We start from the raw sequence: 16,595 nt of genomic DNA, 5'->3' as shown, positions 1-16,595 counted from the left end.
ACAGCCTGAAAATAGATTTACCACTTTACTAAGGAGTAGAAGAAGAATGGAAAAAGAAACTGCGTATCCAGACTCATTCCCTTTAAATACGTTTCTGAGTACCAATAGCTTCCAGGGTTATAGGGATGAGATGGGTAAAAGGGAGTGAAATGTTCGATCAGCTACGATCATACTGAATGGTGGGGCAGGCTTGAGGAAGCAGAATAGTCTAAGCCTATTCCTATGTTCCTAAATAAGTGCTCAGCTTTCTACTTCTAAGCCTACAAACGTTGTGAATACACAGAAATGGATTTACCTCTGCAGGAAACGCTCATATGGTTGTCGATAAGCGAATCCAGCTCTCCGCACCCGCACATTTTCCAAAAGTCCCAAATATTCCACCTGGTGTCTACAGCGTTCATAATCGAAAATTAAGGGAGATTTCTGATCATTGGGCTTGATGCATCGTACGTAGTAAGGTTCCTGAAAAGGGGCAAAAGAGTATACAAAACTATTAGAATACATGAACTTTTCCAAGATGGTTATTTACATTCGTGACCTAATTAAACAGAAGACAGATAATTCAATTTTATCATTATAATGATTCAAACATCTTCCCATTCTTTCCCTTAGTACAGAATCTCGGTGGATCAAGAATTTGAATACATTTACTACATAATACAAAATGAAATGGATAAAACTGATTTCTATTCACTCACACTGTCAAAAGTTGCAATATGTCAAGGGCATTCTTAGCCAATCATAGTGCATAGAGTCAACATGACCATACTCCATCCTTCTGACTTTACTGCATGCAATTCTAATGGCTCAAAGTGTTTCCTGCTCACCGTCATTTTATAGAATCCAATAAGTCAAACTGTCTCCCCATTTAGGGTCATTTATAGACTCCTAGTTGGCTATTAGAAAATATCCTTCAACCTCCAGCCCAAATAACATAGAAAGAAAAGAACCTGTCAAAGTGCAAGATTCCATTTTTTCATTCTATTAAGAGTGCAACATTTGAAAAGTCAGGAAGTGTCCATATTTTCATGTATTCCTGACTTCCTTATTGGAATAGATTTTTCTTCATCTCACTTGCTATAAAATGGTGAACTCTAAATCTTTTCTTTTTACTCTAAATTTTGTCGACCTTTGGCCTTGAATGAAAATAAAACGTAAATGAGTAAGAAACAGGAGAAACCTATTTAGTCCATCAGCCAGGATATCCAAAGCCCTTATAAACCTAGTCTTATCCTGCACTATGTTCTGGCAATTTTACTTCCTCCCACAATACCGAATCAATCATCATAACATCAGATAGGGTGGGGTCCCTGTGTACCCCACCCTATCTGTTTAGTCTTCTCCCACAGACCTTGTACACTCTCACTTTCTGCATGATATTCCCATGTAACAACAGTCCAAGCCAGTCAAATGTGCTTAGATTAGCCCTGACCTTGGATTGTGTCTCATCTGGCAGCAGCAGGGGAAGGGAATAACTGTCCTGGATTCCACTCCTTCGGGAACAAAGCTAATTAATTGTGATGGCAGAGAAAAATGACAACAGTCCCAGGAAGGATATGAAAGAACATATAAAACATAGAGACTGCTATAGAGACCAAGGCAGCAGGTTGAAGCCCGAATCGGTCACTCCAGAGACCAATTTAATCTAGTTTTGTTAGGACAGATTGCAAGGTGATTTGGTGGAAGTGAAAAGTTGGAACAAAGTAGATCAAAACAGATTGCTTCTTGTGATTGTAGAGTCTAGAACAAGGGTACAGGATTAGACATAAGAAATTTAGTACAGAATATGTGAATATGATGTGAGTGAATGAGACTAGTAAATGAATTGCGTGTGCGCGAGACTGGCTTCTGAGTTGTTAGTGCATGAATGAGGCATGTGAATGAGACAAATGAATGCAACATGTAACTGTGTTGTTAGTATGAGGCTGTGTGTGTAAATGAATGATTAGTATGTGACAAGACACCTGAATGAAATGTGTGCAGATGAGATCAGGTGAGTGAGTTTAGTGAATGAATTCAGTATCAATGAGACAATGTATTTTGTGTGTGTGATTGAGCTTTGTATGAATGTGTGCTTGCATGAGTTGTGCACTGGTGTACAGGGTTTGAACAAGTTGTATGTGCATTAGATGTGAGGTTATATGTGGCTGTGAAGTAATGAATTATAAACCAGTGTAAGTTGTATCTATATGTGTGTGGAAAAGTTCTGCCCCATAGGATTGAGTTGTGTTTTATGTAATTAGGTTGTGCGTGAATAAAATATGCATATGAATTATGTGATTGATACATGAATAGTTTTCCCACGTGTAAGAATAAGATACATGTATGAGTTGAACGCAAATTTTTATTGCGTTTATCAAAATGAGTTATGTACCTATGTGAGTGAGTTATTTTAATGTGTGTATACAATTGTGTGTGAGTGTTTACATTCTGTTTGTGAAAGGGTTGCACAAACGGGATGTGCAAAGGCTGTGTATGCGTGTGAATGATTACAGAAATTGAGCAGATCTAAAAGGAAACAATGCCACAAACAGACAAAACTAGCTGAAGAGATTCACTGAGAGTGATCAGACAGAAAAAGAGTGTAAGCTGAATGTGGAACATTGAGAACAAAATCTAAATCACTGCCACACATGGAAGATATTGATGGATAACAGGAAGGTGTTACAAGGTCAGTCTTGGCAAATCGTTGATTTTTCATTCGATAATAGTTTCTATTTTGTTTAAGCATGGTGTAAGCATACTCATAGACAGAGCTGCAGGAGAGTTACAAGTAGTAAGTCACTGAAAGTAGGAATGTACAGAGGGGGAATATCACGAGTGTCGGTGAGAGAGACAGGTAAAATTACACTGAAAGACACTAGTAAAACAAGGAAGAGAGCCATTGGTGAGCAGCCTCAGAGTGTGTCTTTTTGTACAGAATCAGCGAAGGAACCTGAGCAGTGAGCAGCTGTCAGAATCACTTTGAAGCAGTCTGGGAGGAGTGTATAGCAAATCAGCATCTGGATTTTTGAGGGACTTTGGGCATAAATAAAGACAAGACTTTTACAGTTTATAATTTAATTTGATTCTGCCAAAGATAAATTGGGATTTGTTCAGCTATCAGATCTTCTTTGTACCTCAAATGCATGTAAATATAGTCTTGTACAAGTAAGATATACCTTTGGTTTGTTTGTTAGGCAGAGTCAATCTCCAATATTTGCCTGTTTCCTCATATGCTACTGGATAGAACCGAACTGTTGTTGTGACTATTTTTATACATAGTATATATAAAGTATTTCTGAAATAAAATGTCTAATCTGACTCAATGGGAAGCCAATTGGATAATCAGTGGAGGGGAAGAAACCTGGAGGTGTAAAGCAGTAGTACAGCTTCCTGATAAAGGCCTCATGGGCAATACCCAGATTGAGCTCAGTAGGAGCTGCAGCTAAACCCCAATAGGAACCTGGTAGAATTTTAAAGAGCTGATGAAAGGGGCATCAACAAAAAACAGTGAGCTGATTGGCAAATAAGTTGCCTTTGTTCACTTTATATAATTATATATTAAGGAAAGGTAAGATTTGTAGATTTTTTTAAAAAGAAAACTTGACTTCACCAGTTTCAAAATCTCCCCTTCCCCAACTGCATCCCTAAACCAGCCCAGTTCGTCCCCTCCCCTCACTGCACCACACAACCAGCCCAGCTCTTCCCCCCCCCCCCACCCACTGCATCCCAAAACCAGTCCAACCTGTCTCTGCCTCCCTAACCGGTTCTTCCTCTCACCCATCCCTTCCTCCCACCCCAAGCCGCACCCCCATCTACCTACTAACCTCATCCCACCTCCTTGACCTGTCCGTCTTCCCTGGACTGACCTATCCCCTCCCTACCTCCCCACCTATACTCGCTCTACCTATCTTCTTTACTCTCCATCTTCGGTCCGCCTCCCCCTCTCTCCCTATTTATTCCAGTTCCCTCCCCCCATCCCCCTCTCTGATGAAGGGTCCAGGCCCGAAACATCAGCTTTTGTGCTCCTGAGATGCTGCTTGGCCTGCTGTGTTCATCCAGCCTCACATTTTATTATCTTGGAATTCTCCAGCATCTGCAGTTCCCATTATCTCTGACACTTGTTTAGTTTTATACTTGGCTTAAATTTAGGGTAAGAGTTTTATTAACAAGGGAAAGCAGGAGAGGTTATTCACACGTATTGCACAACCTGCAGGATGTGGTGAAATTTCAGTCTGAATGTCCTCATCTGTAGGAAGTGCCACCAATTTGATCAGCATGAGCACCAGGCTTTGGAGCTTGAGCGCTGCCAGGAGGCACAGCAGGGCATTCACGAGGCTGAGAGTTATGTAGATAGATAACAAAGTGTGGAGCTGGATGAACACAGCAGGCCAAGCAGCATCTTAGGAGCACAAAAGCTGACGTTTTGGGCCTAGACCCTTCATCAGAGAAGGGGATGGGGTGAGGGTTCTGGAATAAATAGGAAGAGAGGGGGAGGCGGACCAAAGATGGAGAGAAAAGAAGATAGGTGGCGAGGTAGGGAGGGGATAGGTCAGTCCAGGGAAGACAGACAGGTCAAGGAGGTGGGATGAGGTCAGTAGGTAGGAAATGGAGGTGCGGCTTGAGGTGGGAGGAAGGGATGGGTGAGAGGAAGAACAGGTTAGGGAGGCAGAGATATGTAGATAGAGATATTATGTAGATAGCATGTTTTTCAATGTGGTCACCACACAGCTTAAGGAAGGGCCATCAGGGAAGGAATGGGTGACTATCATTTGGAAAAAGGGAGGCAGGATGGTGAAAATAAAGGTATAACTGGAGAGCCAGTGAAGGAACAAGAGTATCCAACTGATTCTGGGGCAAGCCCTGCTGTACAATCCAGATGAGTCACATTTAAACAGTTCCACTGATATCACCCCGTGAGGTTGGCTGGTCATGTTGGGGATTTTCAATTAGCTTGGCAGGGAAATGAAAATTAAGGGTAGGTTCAGAAGGAAAAGTAGAGTTCGGCTCTTTGTGGAAACACAGTACATGGATTGAATGCCATCTGTGTAGATTTGTATGTTTCTCTATTTCTATGATTGTAGTGCATGAGACATGTCAATGAAGTTATGTTTGAAGGACACACGTAAATGAATTGTTTTCTTTCAATCTTTCATGCGACGGGGTGCTGACAAGGGCAGTATTTATTGTCCATCCCTAATTTCCTTTGAAAGGAGTGTCCTGGTTGGTCATTTTTGAGGCAGTTAAGTGTCAATCAAAATGCTACAGACTGGAATAACATGTAGGCCAGACCAGGTGAGGATAGCAGATTTCTTTTCCTGGACGACATTACTGAACTGGATGGGTTTATGACAATCAGATAACAAGAGTTTCATGGTTCCATTCCAAACTAGTTTCCAATTCTAAATTTCTTATTAATATTAAATGCCATGGTGAGATTTGAATGCATGTCCCAGGGTACTAGTCCAATACACATCCACTATGCCTCCAACTCCCCATATATCAGTGAGCATAATTTAATGATGGCTCAGTGGTTAGCACTGCAGCCTCACAGCGCCAGGGACCTGGGTTCAATTCCAGCCTCAGGTAACTGTCCGTGTGGAGTTTGCACATTCTCCCTGTGTCTGCGTGGGTTTCCTCCGGGTGCTCCGGTTTCCTCCCACAGTCCAAAGATGTGCAGGCTAGGTGGATCGGCCTTGCTAAATTGCCCGTAGTGTTCAGGGGTGTGTGTGTTATAGGGGGATGGGTCTGGGTGGGATGCTCTAAGGGGCGGTGTGGACTTGTTGGGCTGAAGGGCCTGTTTCCACACTGTAGGGAATCTAATCTAATGGAATTATACCTACATATAAAGGAATAGCGAATCCCGAATGCGCATGTGACTAGATTTAGTCTGGGTGGTGATGGCTACCATGGCCCTGTATCCTTGCAAAGCACTGGGGTCAATAACTTGTCAAGCTGTGTCCTAATCTAGAACCACAACATACAGGCGTTGAAGTGGGTCTGCGTTACAGTTAATTCATGAAATTCAAGTTACTATGGCAACATACACTTTTACATGCTTTTTATGTATAGCCTGGAGCTGTGGATCGTCAGATTCCAATGATTTCTTCCAACACATAGCTGGCCAGGAATATTTCCCAATCTTAATTCCCATTGGCATGCATTGGAAAGACTCAACCTGTTTGGCTGCATTATGAACTCACGTTGATTAAACGTCAAGTCTTAGGTGAGGTTCCAAACCAGAGCTTCTAGCTCAGAAGTAAGGTCGCTATCCACTGTGCCACAAGAACTCAACACAGCCAGCATGGGGAAGAGGGGACCAGCTACTATTAGCAGGTGAATAGTGATGGAATTGAGCTCTGAACATTAGAGAGGACTTGCACTGCACTGTCCTTGTAATATATAAACAGAGGTACTCAGATTAAAATCTCCTTACCTTACATTCCAAGTTAACAACAAGTGCAATCATGGAACTCCTGAACAGGGTCGCAGCAGTCAGAGGTCGTTTTGTGACCTCTGTGATACTCAGTTCCCCTTCTGGCCACATGTCTTTCAACACAGGGTTAGAACTGTAAACAGAAAGACAACATATTTCAGTCCAGTAATAATGTCAGAGTTGGCACAGATCAAGGCCAGCTGTTAAGTGCAAGAAATGTGGATTTCTCTCTTTTCTCATTGCATGAGATTTTAAAGACAGGAACATCATGGATAGATCCAAAGTTCCCTTCTTGTTGACCCTTCAAAAACACACAAAATTAGTACAGCACAGCTTAGATACAGATACAGAAGGTGTTACCTTTCCAACTCAGTAATATTAATTAAGATGTAGTTTAATGTCTCACACCTTAGCCCAACCCCAAATGTCTCAGGAATATTTCCATTTCTCATGCTGCAAATATTCTAATCTCTAGAATTGAATCTGATTATTCTCAGGCTGGTTTGAATGTGCTTATGTAGTTTGAATTGGAAATAGTGTCCATGCAGGGAATGAAGCATCTCGATGCCTATTTTGGGTAGATCCTTAGAGTGGGTGCTGGGAAGGTATACTGGGAGTTTGTAGGCCCAGCTGAACATGATTCCAGATCGTGATGATGCAATTCGTCATTTTCCACTTGAGCACCTTGATCTAAATCAACTTCTTCAGGAAGCAATTCTCTGACCTCAACCTGAGGAACAATGTGTGTAATATTGGCACTTCACTAAGGAAGATCGTACTGAAATCTAACAATGATTGTATAATATAGAGGCCAGGTCATGATAGCATTGCCAGTGTGTGTGAAAATGATTGTGGGCATAAATATTTTGACGTCAGGCATTTTTGACATCTCTCATTTCACCTGTCACTGTTTTGTAAGGGAGATCATGGTGACTCAGCAAGTAAAGGGGGCTCAAAGCATTTCATGCAATCTTTGAGGACAAGGGCAAGCAGAGTCGGCTTCAGCTTCCCCGTGGTGTTGGGGCAGGCACTAAATGCATGGACGTTGCTTTAGGGATGTTGCGTGTAAATTTAGAGATGTACCAGAAAGGGCTTCACTCCCTCAGCATCCAGCTGATGTGAGACCACACTGAGTACTTCATGCTTCTCCATGTCCACTATTCTAGCAGCAGTTATGACTCTTCATTCTGTGACAGGCCACTGTACTGTAAGCATCTGGGTCACCATGAGAATCCAAAGAGTGGCAGCCCTCAGACGCTGCATCGTGCCTAGGTTCAGAGTGTGGTAGAGCAATTGCCCAGTAATTCCATTCCTGCAACCATCGATGTGCAAACTTCTGGTGGAATTCTTCATGGTCATCAGCATTGAACATAGGATAGCTGGTACACCTGTCAATGTACCACACATTGCTCTATGTACCTACCAGCCTGTTCTTATAATTCCCCAACTGAATTCCCATCTGAATCATCTGCAGCAGAGCCTGTGAGTTGACACCTTGCTTTCATTCCCCTCTGTGGTCAGGCTAGTTTTGTCTGATATCTCACTACATGCTGATGCAGCCTCTAAGCCTTCCTCTAAAGTGTAGAATGTCAGTATCTGAAATGATGGCTATGAGATTCAGAGTGAATGAGGGTGTTGCATTATCAGCCTCTTCTTCCTCTGGCCCTTCTTAGTCCTGCACCACTGCCTGATTAGTTGGCAGCTCTTAGGCATCTGAAAGGAGAAATGCAGAACAGAAGGGTTGTTGTGAGTGGAGGAGAGGTAAAGGCAGGAGCTGCATGCTTATACCATCTTCAGCTTGTAAATCTACAGAGGTTGTAGAATGAGGAGCAACTGGGATATGAGAGAAAGATTCACTTTTGCAGATATCGCCATTATCAATGGTTTTCACCTTGTCAGCAAGCATGGCCTCAGTCATAATCACTCTAATGACCAGCACCATCACCTATATTCAGGTGAGGACATGCAACCTATTACCTGACAATTAGTTGGTGCTTCCTCTGGTTGTGATGCACTTGTATTTGTTGAATAGCTGATAGAGTGTGTGTGAGCTGTAAGATGTGGGTGTGAGGCTTTCAGCAATGCGAAGTATGGTGAAGCTATGGATATGAAGTATTATTGATTGCGGGTCAGTGAGTAAAGATGGGCAGGTGAACAATGCAGGCAAGTTTAGTTGTAAAACTACGCTATTTACACCCACGTGGGACCATATGGGGGACATAGTCATATACTAATTGTGTCACTGGACTAGTAATCAAGAAGCTCAGGATAATATGAAAGCTACGGATGCGGATTCAAATCCCACCCCAGCAGCTGCTAGAATTTAAATTCAGTGAATAAATCTTGACGTGAAAATGTATCTCAGAAATGGTGAAACTATTGTTGATTGTTGTAAAAGCATGTCTCGTTCATTGATGTTCCAGAGGGAAGGAAATCTGCCATTCTTACCTTGTATAGTTTGTATTAATTCCAGATCCACAGTGATGTGGTTAAGTCTGAGATGGCCTAGCCAAACAGGGATAATTAGGGATAAGCAACGCCATGAAAGAGTGAGGAAATGAAATGGAGCTTCTTTTGGCACTGCATCCAGATGCAGGTGGATTGGCTGTCACAGCTGTGTGCTCACCTTTGTGGTGTCAATCTGGAAGGTCTCTTATTCCCCAATGGATAGGCAATCTCCCTTCTTCTGTAAAGAAGCTCTACTATTTAGTCTGGGAACATTAGTGCATGGTATCTGTTCACACACACAACTCCAGGTACTTTCTGCGCCAGATACATCCAATATGCACCTTCACATTTAATAGGTGCAAACTGTCTTTAAATAGCATGGTCTACCTTCAGTCTGTGATAGCCTCGCAGATGCTTGCAACCCCAAGATGCCATTTCATGAACAGATTGATTTTTTTTGGAGTGATGGCAGTGGGGTACTCCAAGGATCATGGGAATATGGGAATTAGGAGTGGGAGTAGGTATTTCAGCCCTTCAGCCCATTCTGCCATTTAACATGATCACGACTGATCTTATCCTGGTTTCAACTCCACTCTCCTGTTCCACAGGGTCCTTTATCCCACTTTACATCAGAAACATATCTATTTCTTTATTGAATCTGTTGATTTATTCTGCCTCCACTCGACTCTGGGGCAGTGAGTTCCACAGATTCAGAACCCTCTGAGAGAAGGAGTTTCTCCTCATCTCACTCAGTGATAGCAAGAACTGCTGACACTGGAGTCAGAGATAACACAGTGTGGAGATGGAGGAACACAGCAGGCCAGGCAGCATGAGAGCAACAGGAAAGTTGACATTTTGAGTCAGGAACCTTCTTCAGAAACATGGGAGTGGGAAGGGAGCTCTGAAATAACTAGAGAGAGGAGGTAGTAGGAACTGCAGATGCTGAAGAATCTGAGATAACAAGGTGTAGAGCTGGATGAACACATCACGCCAAGCAGCATCAGAGGAGCAGGAGAGCTGACGTTTCGGGCCTAGACCCATCTCTAGGCCGAACATCAGCTCTCCTGCTTCTCTGATGCTGCTTGGCTTGCTGTGTTTATCCAGCTCTAAGCCTTGTTATCTCAGAGAGAGGAGGGCTGGGGGTGGGGATGGTGATAGTTGAGTCCAGGTCGGAAATGGTGGGGATTGGTCAGTGAGATAGGATGAGCGGATAAGTGGGAGAGAAGATGGACAGATTGTGTCAGTTCAAGGAGGCTGGGCTGAGAGTGAGGGTTGGTCATGGGATGAGGATGGGGAACAGGGAGAATTTGCAACTGGTAAATTTAAGCCATTGGGTTGTGGGGTCCCAAAGTGGAATATGGGGTGGTGTCATTGTGACACTGGCAGAGGCCCAGGATGGACTCTCGCCCAGGGAGTGGGAGGGGGTGTTGAAGTGGCTCGCAACTGCAAAGTGTTATCGTTTGACGTGAACAGAATGCTTTTGATCTGCAAAGCGGTCTCCAAGCCTCTGTTTGGCCTTACCGATGTAGAGGAGATCACATCAGGAGCAGCGGATGCAGTAGGCCATGTTAGCGAATGTGCAGGTGAACCTCTGTCCGATGTGGAAAGTTTGTTTGATGCCTGGAATGGAGGTGAGGGAGGAGGTGTAAGGGCAGGTGTAGCACTTCCTGTGGTTGTAGGGAAAGGTGCCGGGGGTGGTGGGGCTAGTGGGGAGTGTGGAGTGAACAAGGGATTCATGGAGAGAGCAGCCCCTATGGAAGGCAATAGGGCTGGGGAGGGAAACATATCCTTGGTTGTGGGGTCAGATTGCAGGTGGCAGAAGTGATGGAGAATGATACGTTGAATACGAAGGTTAGTAGGGTGATATGTGAGGACAAGAGGATTCTGTCTTTTTTTTGTTGGTGGGATGGGGTGTGAGAGTTGAGGTGCGGGAAAAGTAAGACATGTGGTCCAGAGCATTTCCAACTATCTAAAAGGGGAAGTCGAGGTCCTTGAAAGAAGAGAACACCTGGGATGTTCGGGAGTGGAATGCCTCATCTTGGAAGCAGACGCGGCTGAAGTGGAGGAATTGGGAATAGGGGATTGCATTCTTGCAGGAAGGTGGGTGAGATGAGCTGTAGCCCAGGTAGCTGTAGGAGTCGGTGGGCTTGAAATGGATGTCGGTTTTGAGGCAGTCACTAGAGACGGAGATGGAGAGGTCCAGGAAGGAGAGGGAGGTATTGGAGATGGTCCAAGTGAGCTTGGGGTTGATGTGGAAGGTGTTGGTGAAGTGGATGAACTGTTCATGCTCCTCGTGGGAGCACAAGGTAGCTCCGATACAGTCATCAATGTAACGGAGGAAGAGGTGGGGTTTAGGGCCAGTGCTGCTGCAGAAAGAGGGATTGTTCCACGTAAACTACAAAGAGGCAGGCATAGCTTGGGCCCATGCGGGTAACCATGGCCACCCCCTTTAGCCTGTAGGAAGAGGGAGGAGTTAAAGGAGAAGTTGTTAAGGGTGAGGACGAGTTTGGTTTAGCGGATGAGGGTGTTGGTGGAGGGGGACTGGTTGGGCCGGCGGGGGAGGAAGAAGCTAAAAGCTTTTAGTCCATCTGCATGGGGGATGAAAGTGTACAGGGATTGGATGTCCATAGTGAAGATGAGGTGTTTGGGGCCAGGGAATTGGAAGTCATGGAGGAGGTGGAGGGCACGGGTGGTGTCCCACACATAGGTGAAGAGTTTGTGGACCAGGGGGTATAAAGCAGAGTCAAGGTAAACGGAGATAAGTTCGGTGGGGCAGGAGCAGGCAGAGACAATGGGTCAGCCAGGACAGTCAGGTTTATGGATTTTGGGAAGGAGATAGAGCGGGCGGTGTGGGCTGGGGAACAATGACATTGGAAGTTGTAGGCTGGAAGTCACCTGAGGTGATGAGGTTATGAATCGTTTGGGAGATGATGTTTTGGTGGTCAGGGGTGGGGTCATAATAAAGGGGCAGTAGGGGTGGAAAGGTTGAGCGCCTCTCTCACTCACTCCAACTTCTCCCCCATGGAGCATGCAGCCCTCTGCTCCCCCCACGTCAACCCTAACTTCACCCTCAAACCCGCAGATGAGGGAGGCACAGTAGTGGTATGGTGCACTGACCTTTACATAGCTGAGGCCAGGTGCCAACTTTTTGACACCCTCTCCTATCGTCCCCTGGATCATAACCTGGACTTAAAACCCTCCAAAGGCAGAAGTTGTGGAAGTTATATAATATTGGATTAAAGCCACTGGGACTACAGAAACCATGGGCTGCAACTGAACCAGGAAGAGGCTGGCTGAGACAAAGTGGGAAATATACGAATCCAGGGGTAGATATCTGGGACAGGAGTTAGCAAACTGAAATTAAAGGGAAACACCCATTCATGCCTCAGCTACAAACAACACAAGCCAGTCTGCAGGAAACAAACAACCTCAAGAACTTCAGACCCTTTGGAGCCTACACACGTATATAAACACATTCAATTCCAATCAGTGCTCAGGCACAACATGACTGAACATTCTACACCATGGTGCTACATGCAAACCTGTTTCACCTTGGACATTAAAAGCCTTCATACCACTCTGTGAACTGAACAGATACCCATCCAAGGGAAATGCTGGGCATTTGAAACCCATCAAAACCATTCACCTCACACACAAAACCATTCCCACCTACTCCAGTGCTCAGGAAGCCCATTCAGCCCTGAGAGGAGGAACAATAGCTCAACAGATTTGCGAGCTAACAATGGAGCACCCGGTCTATATAACTGCTGGCCCTGATCTGGAAGAAAGAGAGAGCCATCTCTGCAGCTATCAACAGAAGAGGCATCCTGGCAGCTACTCTCCCTGAAAGCTATCTGCACAAGTACCTCCCTGAAACCCACCGACACAGGGCTGTTCCGCACCAGGGGAACCAACAGCAACCAACCACGACGAGCAGATCTAACGACCGGCGCCCTCTGCAAACCACCGGCACAACTCACAAGGCCTCAGAAACATCCTGAGGTGAAAACCAGCTCATAAAAGCACCACAAAGTAAGAAAGCCCAAGTTCTCGAACCAGACCCAACACCATCTGAACTCTTCAGTGTAGCACTGGCTACAGCAAGTGGAAACAGCCAGGCTGTATTTCAAAGATGACAAAGTGTGAAGCTGGATGAACACAGCAGGCCAAGCAGCATCTCAGGAGCACAAAAGCTGACGTTTCGGGCCTAGACCCTTCATCAGAGAGGGTATAGGCCTGAAACGTCAGCTTTTGTGCTCCTGAGATGCTGCTCGGCCTGCTGTGTTCATCCAGCTCCACACTTTGTTATCTTGGATTCTCCAGCACCTGCAGTTCCCATTATCTCTGATCACAGCTGTATTTCAAAACTGTTTTTATCCCCAGCGGTGAGCCTATTTCCTCGAGACCCAAAGTAGCGACCTAGCTAGCAGGGAGGGAAGGTGGGTTGATGACAGTGTTGAGCACACCAAGGTCAGGAAGTCTGATTAAAGTGTATGTTTGAAACCACTGTTTAGTTTCTAATAATAATTAACCTGTATTAAGTGAATAACTGATAGTGTCAGCTTCGCTGTTTTGAATCTGCCTTTTTAACTCTTGTAATTTTATTCACCTTGGTTTTATTTCCCTGTTTATTACTTGTGCCTTTTTATTTCTTGTGATGTGCTCACCTTTGGATTTAATAAATGCAAAGATTCTTTGCCCTGAAACACCTGTTTACTGCCTTCTTCACTTCATGTTCCTAAATTAAGTTCAGTGTCAGAACCAGGAATATGCAGGTGATTCAAACCACCTAAAAATCAGCAGATTACTGATCGCAAACCAGAATCCCTACAATCCCTGCAATCAACCTGGTGAACCCTCACTGAACAGCTTCAACACCACTGTATCCTTCCTCAAGTAAGAAGATCAAAACTGAACACAATATTCCAGGTGTGGTCTCATCAAATGATTGTAACACAGCATTTTTTTTTGCTGCTATAATTCAGTTCTTTTGTAATAAATGCCAGGATTCCATTTGCCTTTGTAATTATGTGCTGCACCTGTAAACCCACTCTCTATGATTCATGCACAAAGATGCCCAGATCCCTTTACACTGACACAGTTTGAATTTGCTTCCTATTTAAACAATAATCCGCCCTTTTATTTTCCCATTCAAAATGAACAACCTTGCAATCCACATTAAACTATATGCAGATTCTGGCCTATTTTCCTAGCTTATTAAAGTCCATCTGTAAACTCTTTATCTCCAAATAAAGCCTGATTTTAGTATCGTCCTTGAATTTTGCTACGTTACACTCTGTCCCTGTAGATAATTTTTACAGATTGAAAATAGTTGAGGCCGTAGATCTGAACCCTGTGGGATCTCACTAATTACAGTTCGCCATCCAGTAAAGGACCCATTATTCCCGATTGTTTGCTTTCTAACAGTCAACCATTCCTCTATCCAAGCCAATACTCTACCCTTAACCCTTGGGATCTAGCCTTCTGGATCGACTTTCATGCAGAATTTTGTCAAACACCTTTGGAAGTCTAGGTTTAGCAGATCCACTGGGTCCCCAGCATCCAAATTGCTGGTTACATTCTCTAAAAACTCCAGCAAGATTGTCAAGCACAAATTTCCCTTTATGAAACTACTGACACCTGGTGATTGGAGCTTTGTTTTTCCAAGTGTGCAGCTATCTTCTCCTTCATGATTAACTCCAGAAACTTCCCCACTACAGAGCTCAAATTAGCTGTTCTTTAGTTTCCCACATTTTGCACATCTTTTTTGAAAAATGTTGTACATTAGCTAGGTACAAATGTCCTTTTCCAGAGGTTCTCAGGGAAGTGCTCGATAGATATGGAAGTTGTTTAGGGAGCAGTTGCTACAGGCACTGGATAGGTTTGTCCCACTGAGGCAAGGAAAGGATGGTAAGGTGAAGGAACCTTGGGTGACAGGGCATGTGGAACACCTAGTCAAGAGGAAGAAGGAAGCTTACTTAAGGTTGAGGAAGCAAGGATTGTACAGGGCTCTAGAGGTTTACAAGGTAGCCAGGAAGGAACTGAAGAATGGACTTAGGAGAGTAAGAAGGGAGTTTGAGACGACCTTGGCAGGTAGGATCAGGGGAAATCACAAGGCGTTCTATCCTTATGTGAAGAACAAGAGGATTACCAGGCTGAGGGTAGGGTCAATCAGGGATAGCGGAAGGAACTTGTGTATGGAGTCAGAGGAGGTAGGGGAGGTCCTTGATGAATGCTTTGCTTCAATATTCACAAATGAGAGGGACCTTGACAATTGTGAAGACAGCATGAAACAGGCAGATATGCTTGGTCAGGTTGATGTTAGGAAGGAGATTGTGCTAGAAATTGTGAAAAACATGAGGATAGATTAGTCCCCTGGGCCAGATGGGATATAACCAAGGTCACTACGGGAAGCAAGGAAAGAGACTTCTGCCCCTTTGGCAATGATCTTTGCATCCTCCCTGTCCACTGGGATAGTACCAGATGATTGGAGGGTGGCAAATGTCATTACCTTGTTCAAGAAAGGGAATAGGGATAATCCTGGAAATTACAGACCGGTCAGTCTTACTTCTATGGTGGGCAAATTATTGGAGAGGATTCTGAGAAATAGTATTTATGATTATTTGGAAAAGCACAGTTTAATTAGAAATAGTCAGCATGGCTTTGTGAGGGGCAGGTCATGCCTCAGAAGCCTTACTGAATTCTTTGAGGATGTGACAAAACACATTGAAGGTGGCAGAGCATTGGAGGTGGTGTATATGGATTTTAGCAAGACATTTGATAAGGTTCCTCATGGTAGGCTCATTCAGAGAGTAAGAAGACTTGGGATTCAGGGAAATTTGGCTGTCTGGACATAGAACTGGCTGTCCAATAGAATACAGAGGGTGGTAGTAGATGGAAAGTATTCAGCCTGGAGCTTGGTAACCATTGGCATTCCACAGGGATCTGTCTGGGACCTCTGCACTTTGTGATCTTTATAAATGACTTGGATGAGGAAGTAGAAGGGTGAGTTTGTAAGTTTGCTGATTACATGAAAGTTGGTGGAGTCGTGGACAGTGTGGACGGCTGTTGTAGTGTGCAACAGGATATTGACTGGATGCAGAGCTGGGCAAAGAAGTGACAGATGGAATTTAGACCAGAAAAGTGTGAAGTGATTCATTTTGGAAGGTCAAATTTGAATGCAGAATACGGGGTTAATGACAGGATTCTTAGCAGTGTGGAGGAACAGAGGGATCTTGGGTCCATGTTCATAGATCCCTCAAAGTTGCGACCCAAGTTGATAGGGTTGTAAAGAAGGCGTATGGTGTTTTGGCTTTTATTGGCAGGGGAAATGAGTTTAAGAGCTGCGGGGTTATGCTGCAACTCTATAAAACTCTGGTTAGACCACACTTGGAATATTGTGTTCAGTTCTGGTCACCTCATTATAGGAAGGAAGTGGAAGCTTTAGAGAGAGCGTGGCGGAAATTTACCAGAATGCTGCTGGATTGGTGGACAGGTTTCATGAGAAAAGGTTGAGGGAGCTAGGGCTTTTTTCATTGGAGCGAAGAAGGATGAGTGGCGATTTGATAGGGGTGTACAAAATGATGAGAGGCATAGATAGATTGGATAGTCAGAGACTTTTTCTTAGGGTGGAAATGACTATTATGAGGGGGCATAATTTTAAGGTGGTTGTAGGAAGATGTAGGGGAGATGTCGGAGGTAGATTCTTTAGAGAGTGGTGGGCGTGTGG

The 16,595-nt window shown here is 44.3% G+C and overlaps 1 protein-coding gene across 1 annotated transcript in view; it reads right to left on the bottom strand.

Annotated features, from left to right (window-relative positions):
- Positions 1-16,595, bottom strand: part of LOC125451822 (unconventional myosin-Id-like) — a 136,208-nt gene that overhangs the window by 54,681 nt on the left and 64,932 nt on the right. Inside the window, exons 14-15 of the mRNA XM_048529446.2 lie at positions 6,419-6,551; positions 296-462 (exon numbers count right to left, since the gene is read on the bottom strand). Of these exons, the coding sequence (XP_048385403.1) occupies positions 296-462; positions 6,419-6,551 (300 nt within the window). The remainder of the gene's footprint in view (positions 1-295; positions 463-6,418; positions 6,552-16,595) is intronic.

The sequence above is a fragment of the Stegostoma tigrinum genome, chromosome 5 (genome assembly GCF_030684315.1).
Source record: "Stegostoma tigrinum isolate sSteTig4 chromosome 5, sSteTig4.hap1, whole genome shotgun sequence".
Lineage (NCBI taxonomy): Eukaryota > Metazoa > Chordata > Chondrichthyes > Orectolobiformes > Stegostomatidae > Stegostoma > Stegostoma tigrinum.
The sequence above is the reverse complement of the archived record's forward strand: the minus strand, read 5'-3'. Positions and strand labels throughout refer to the sequence as shown.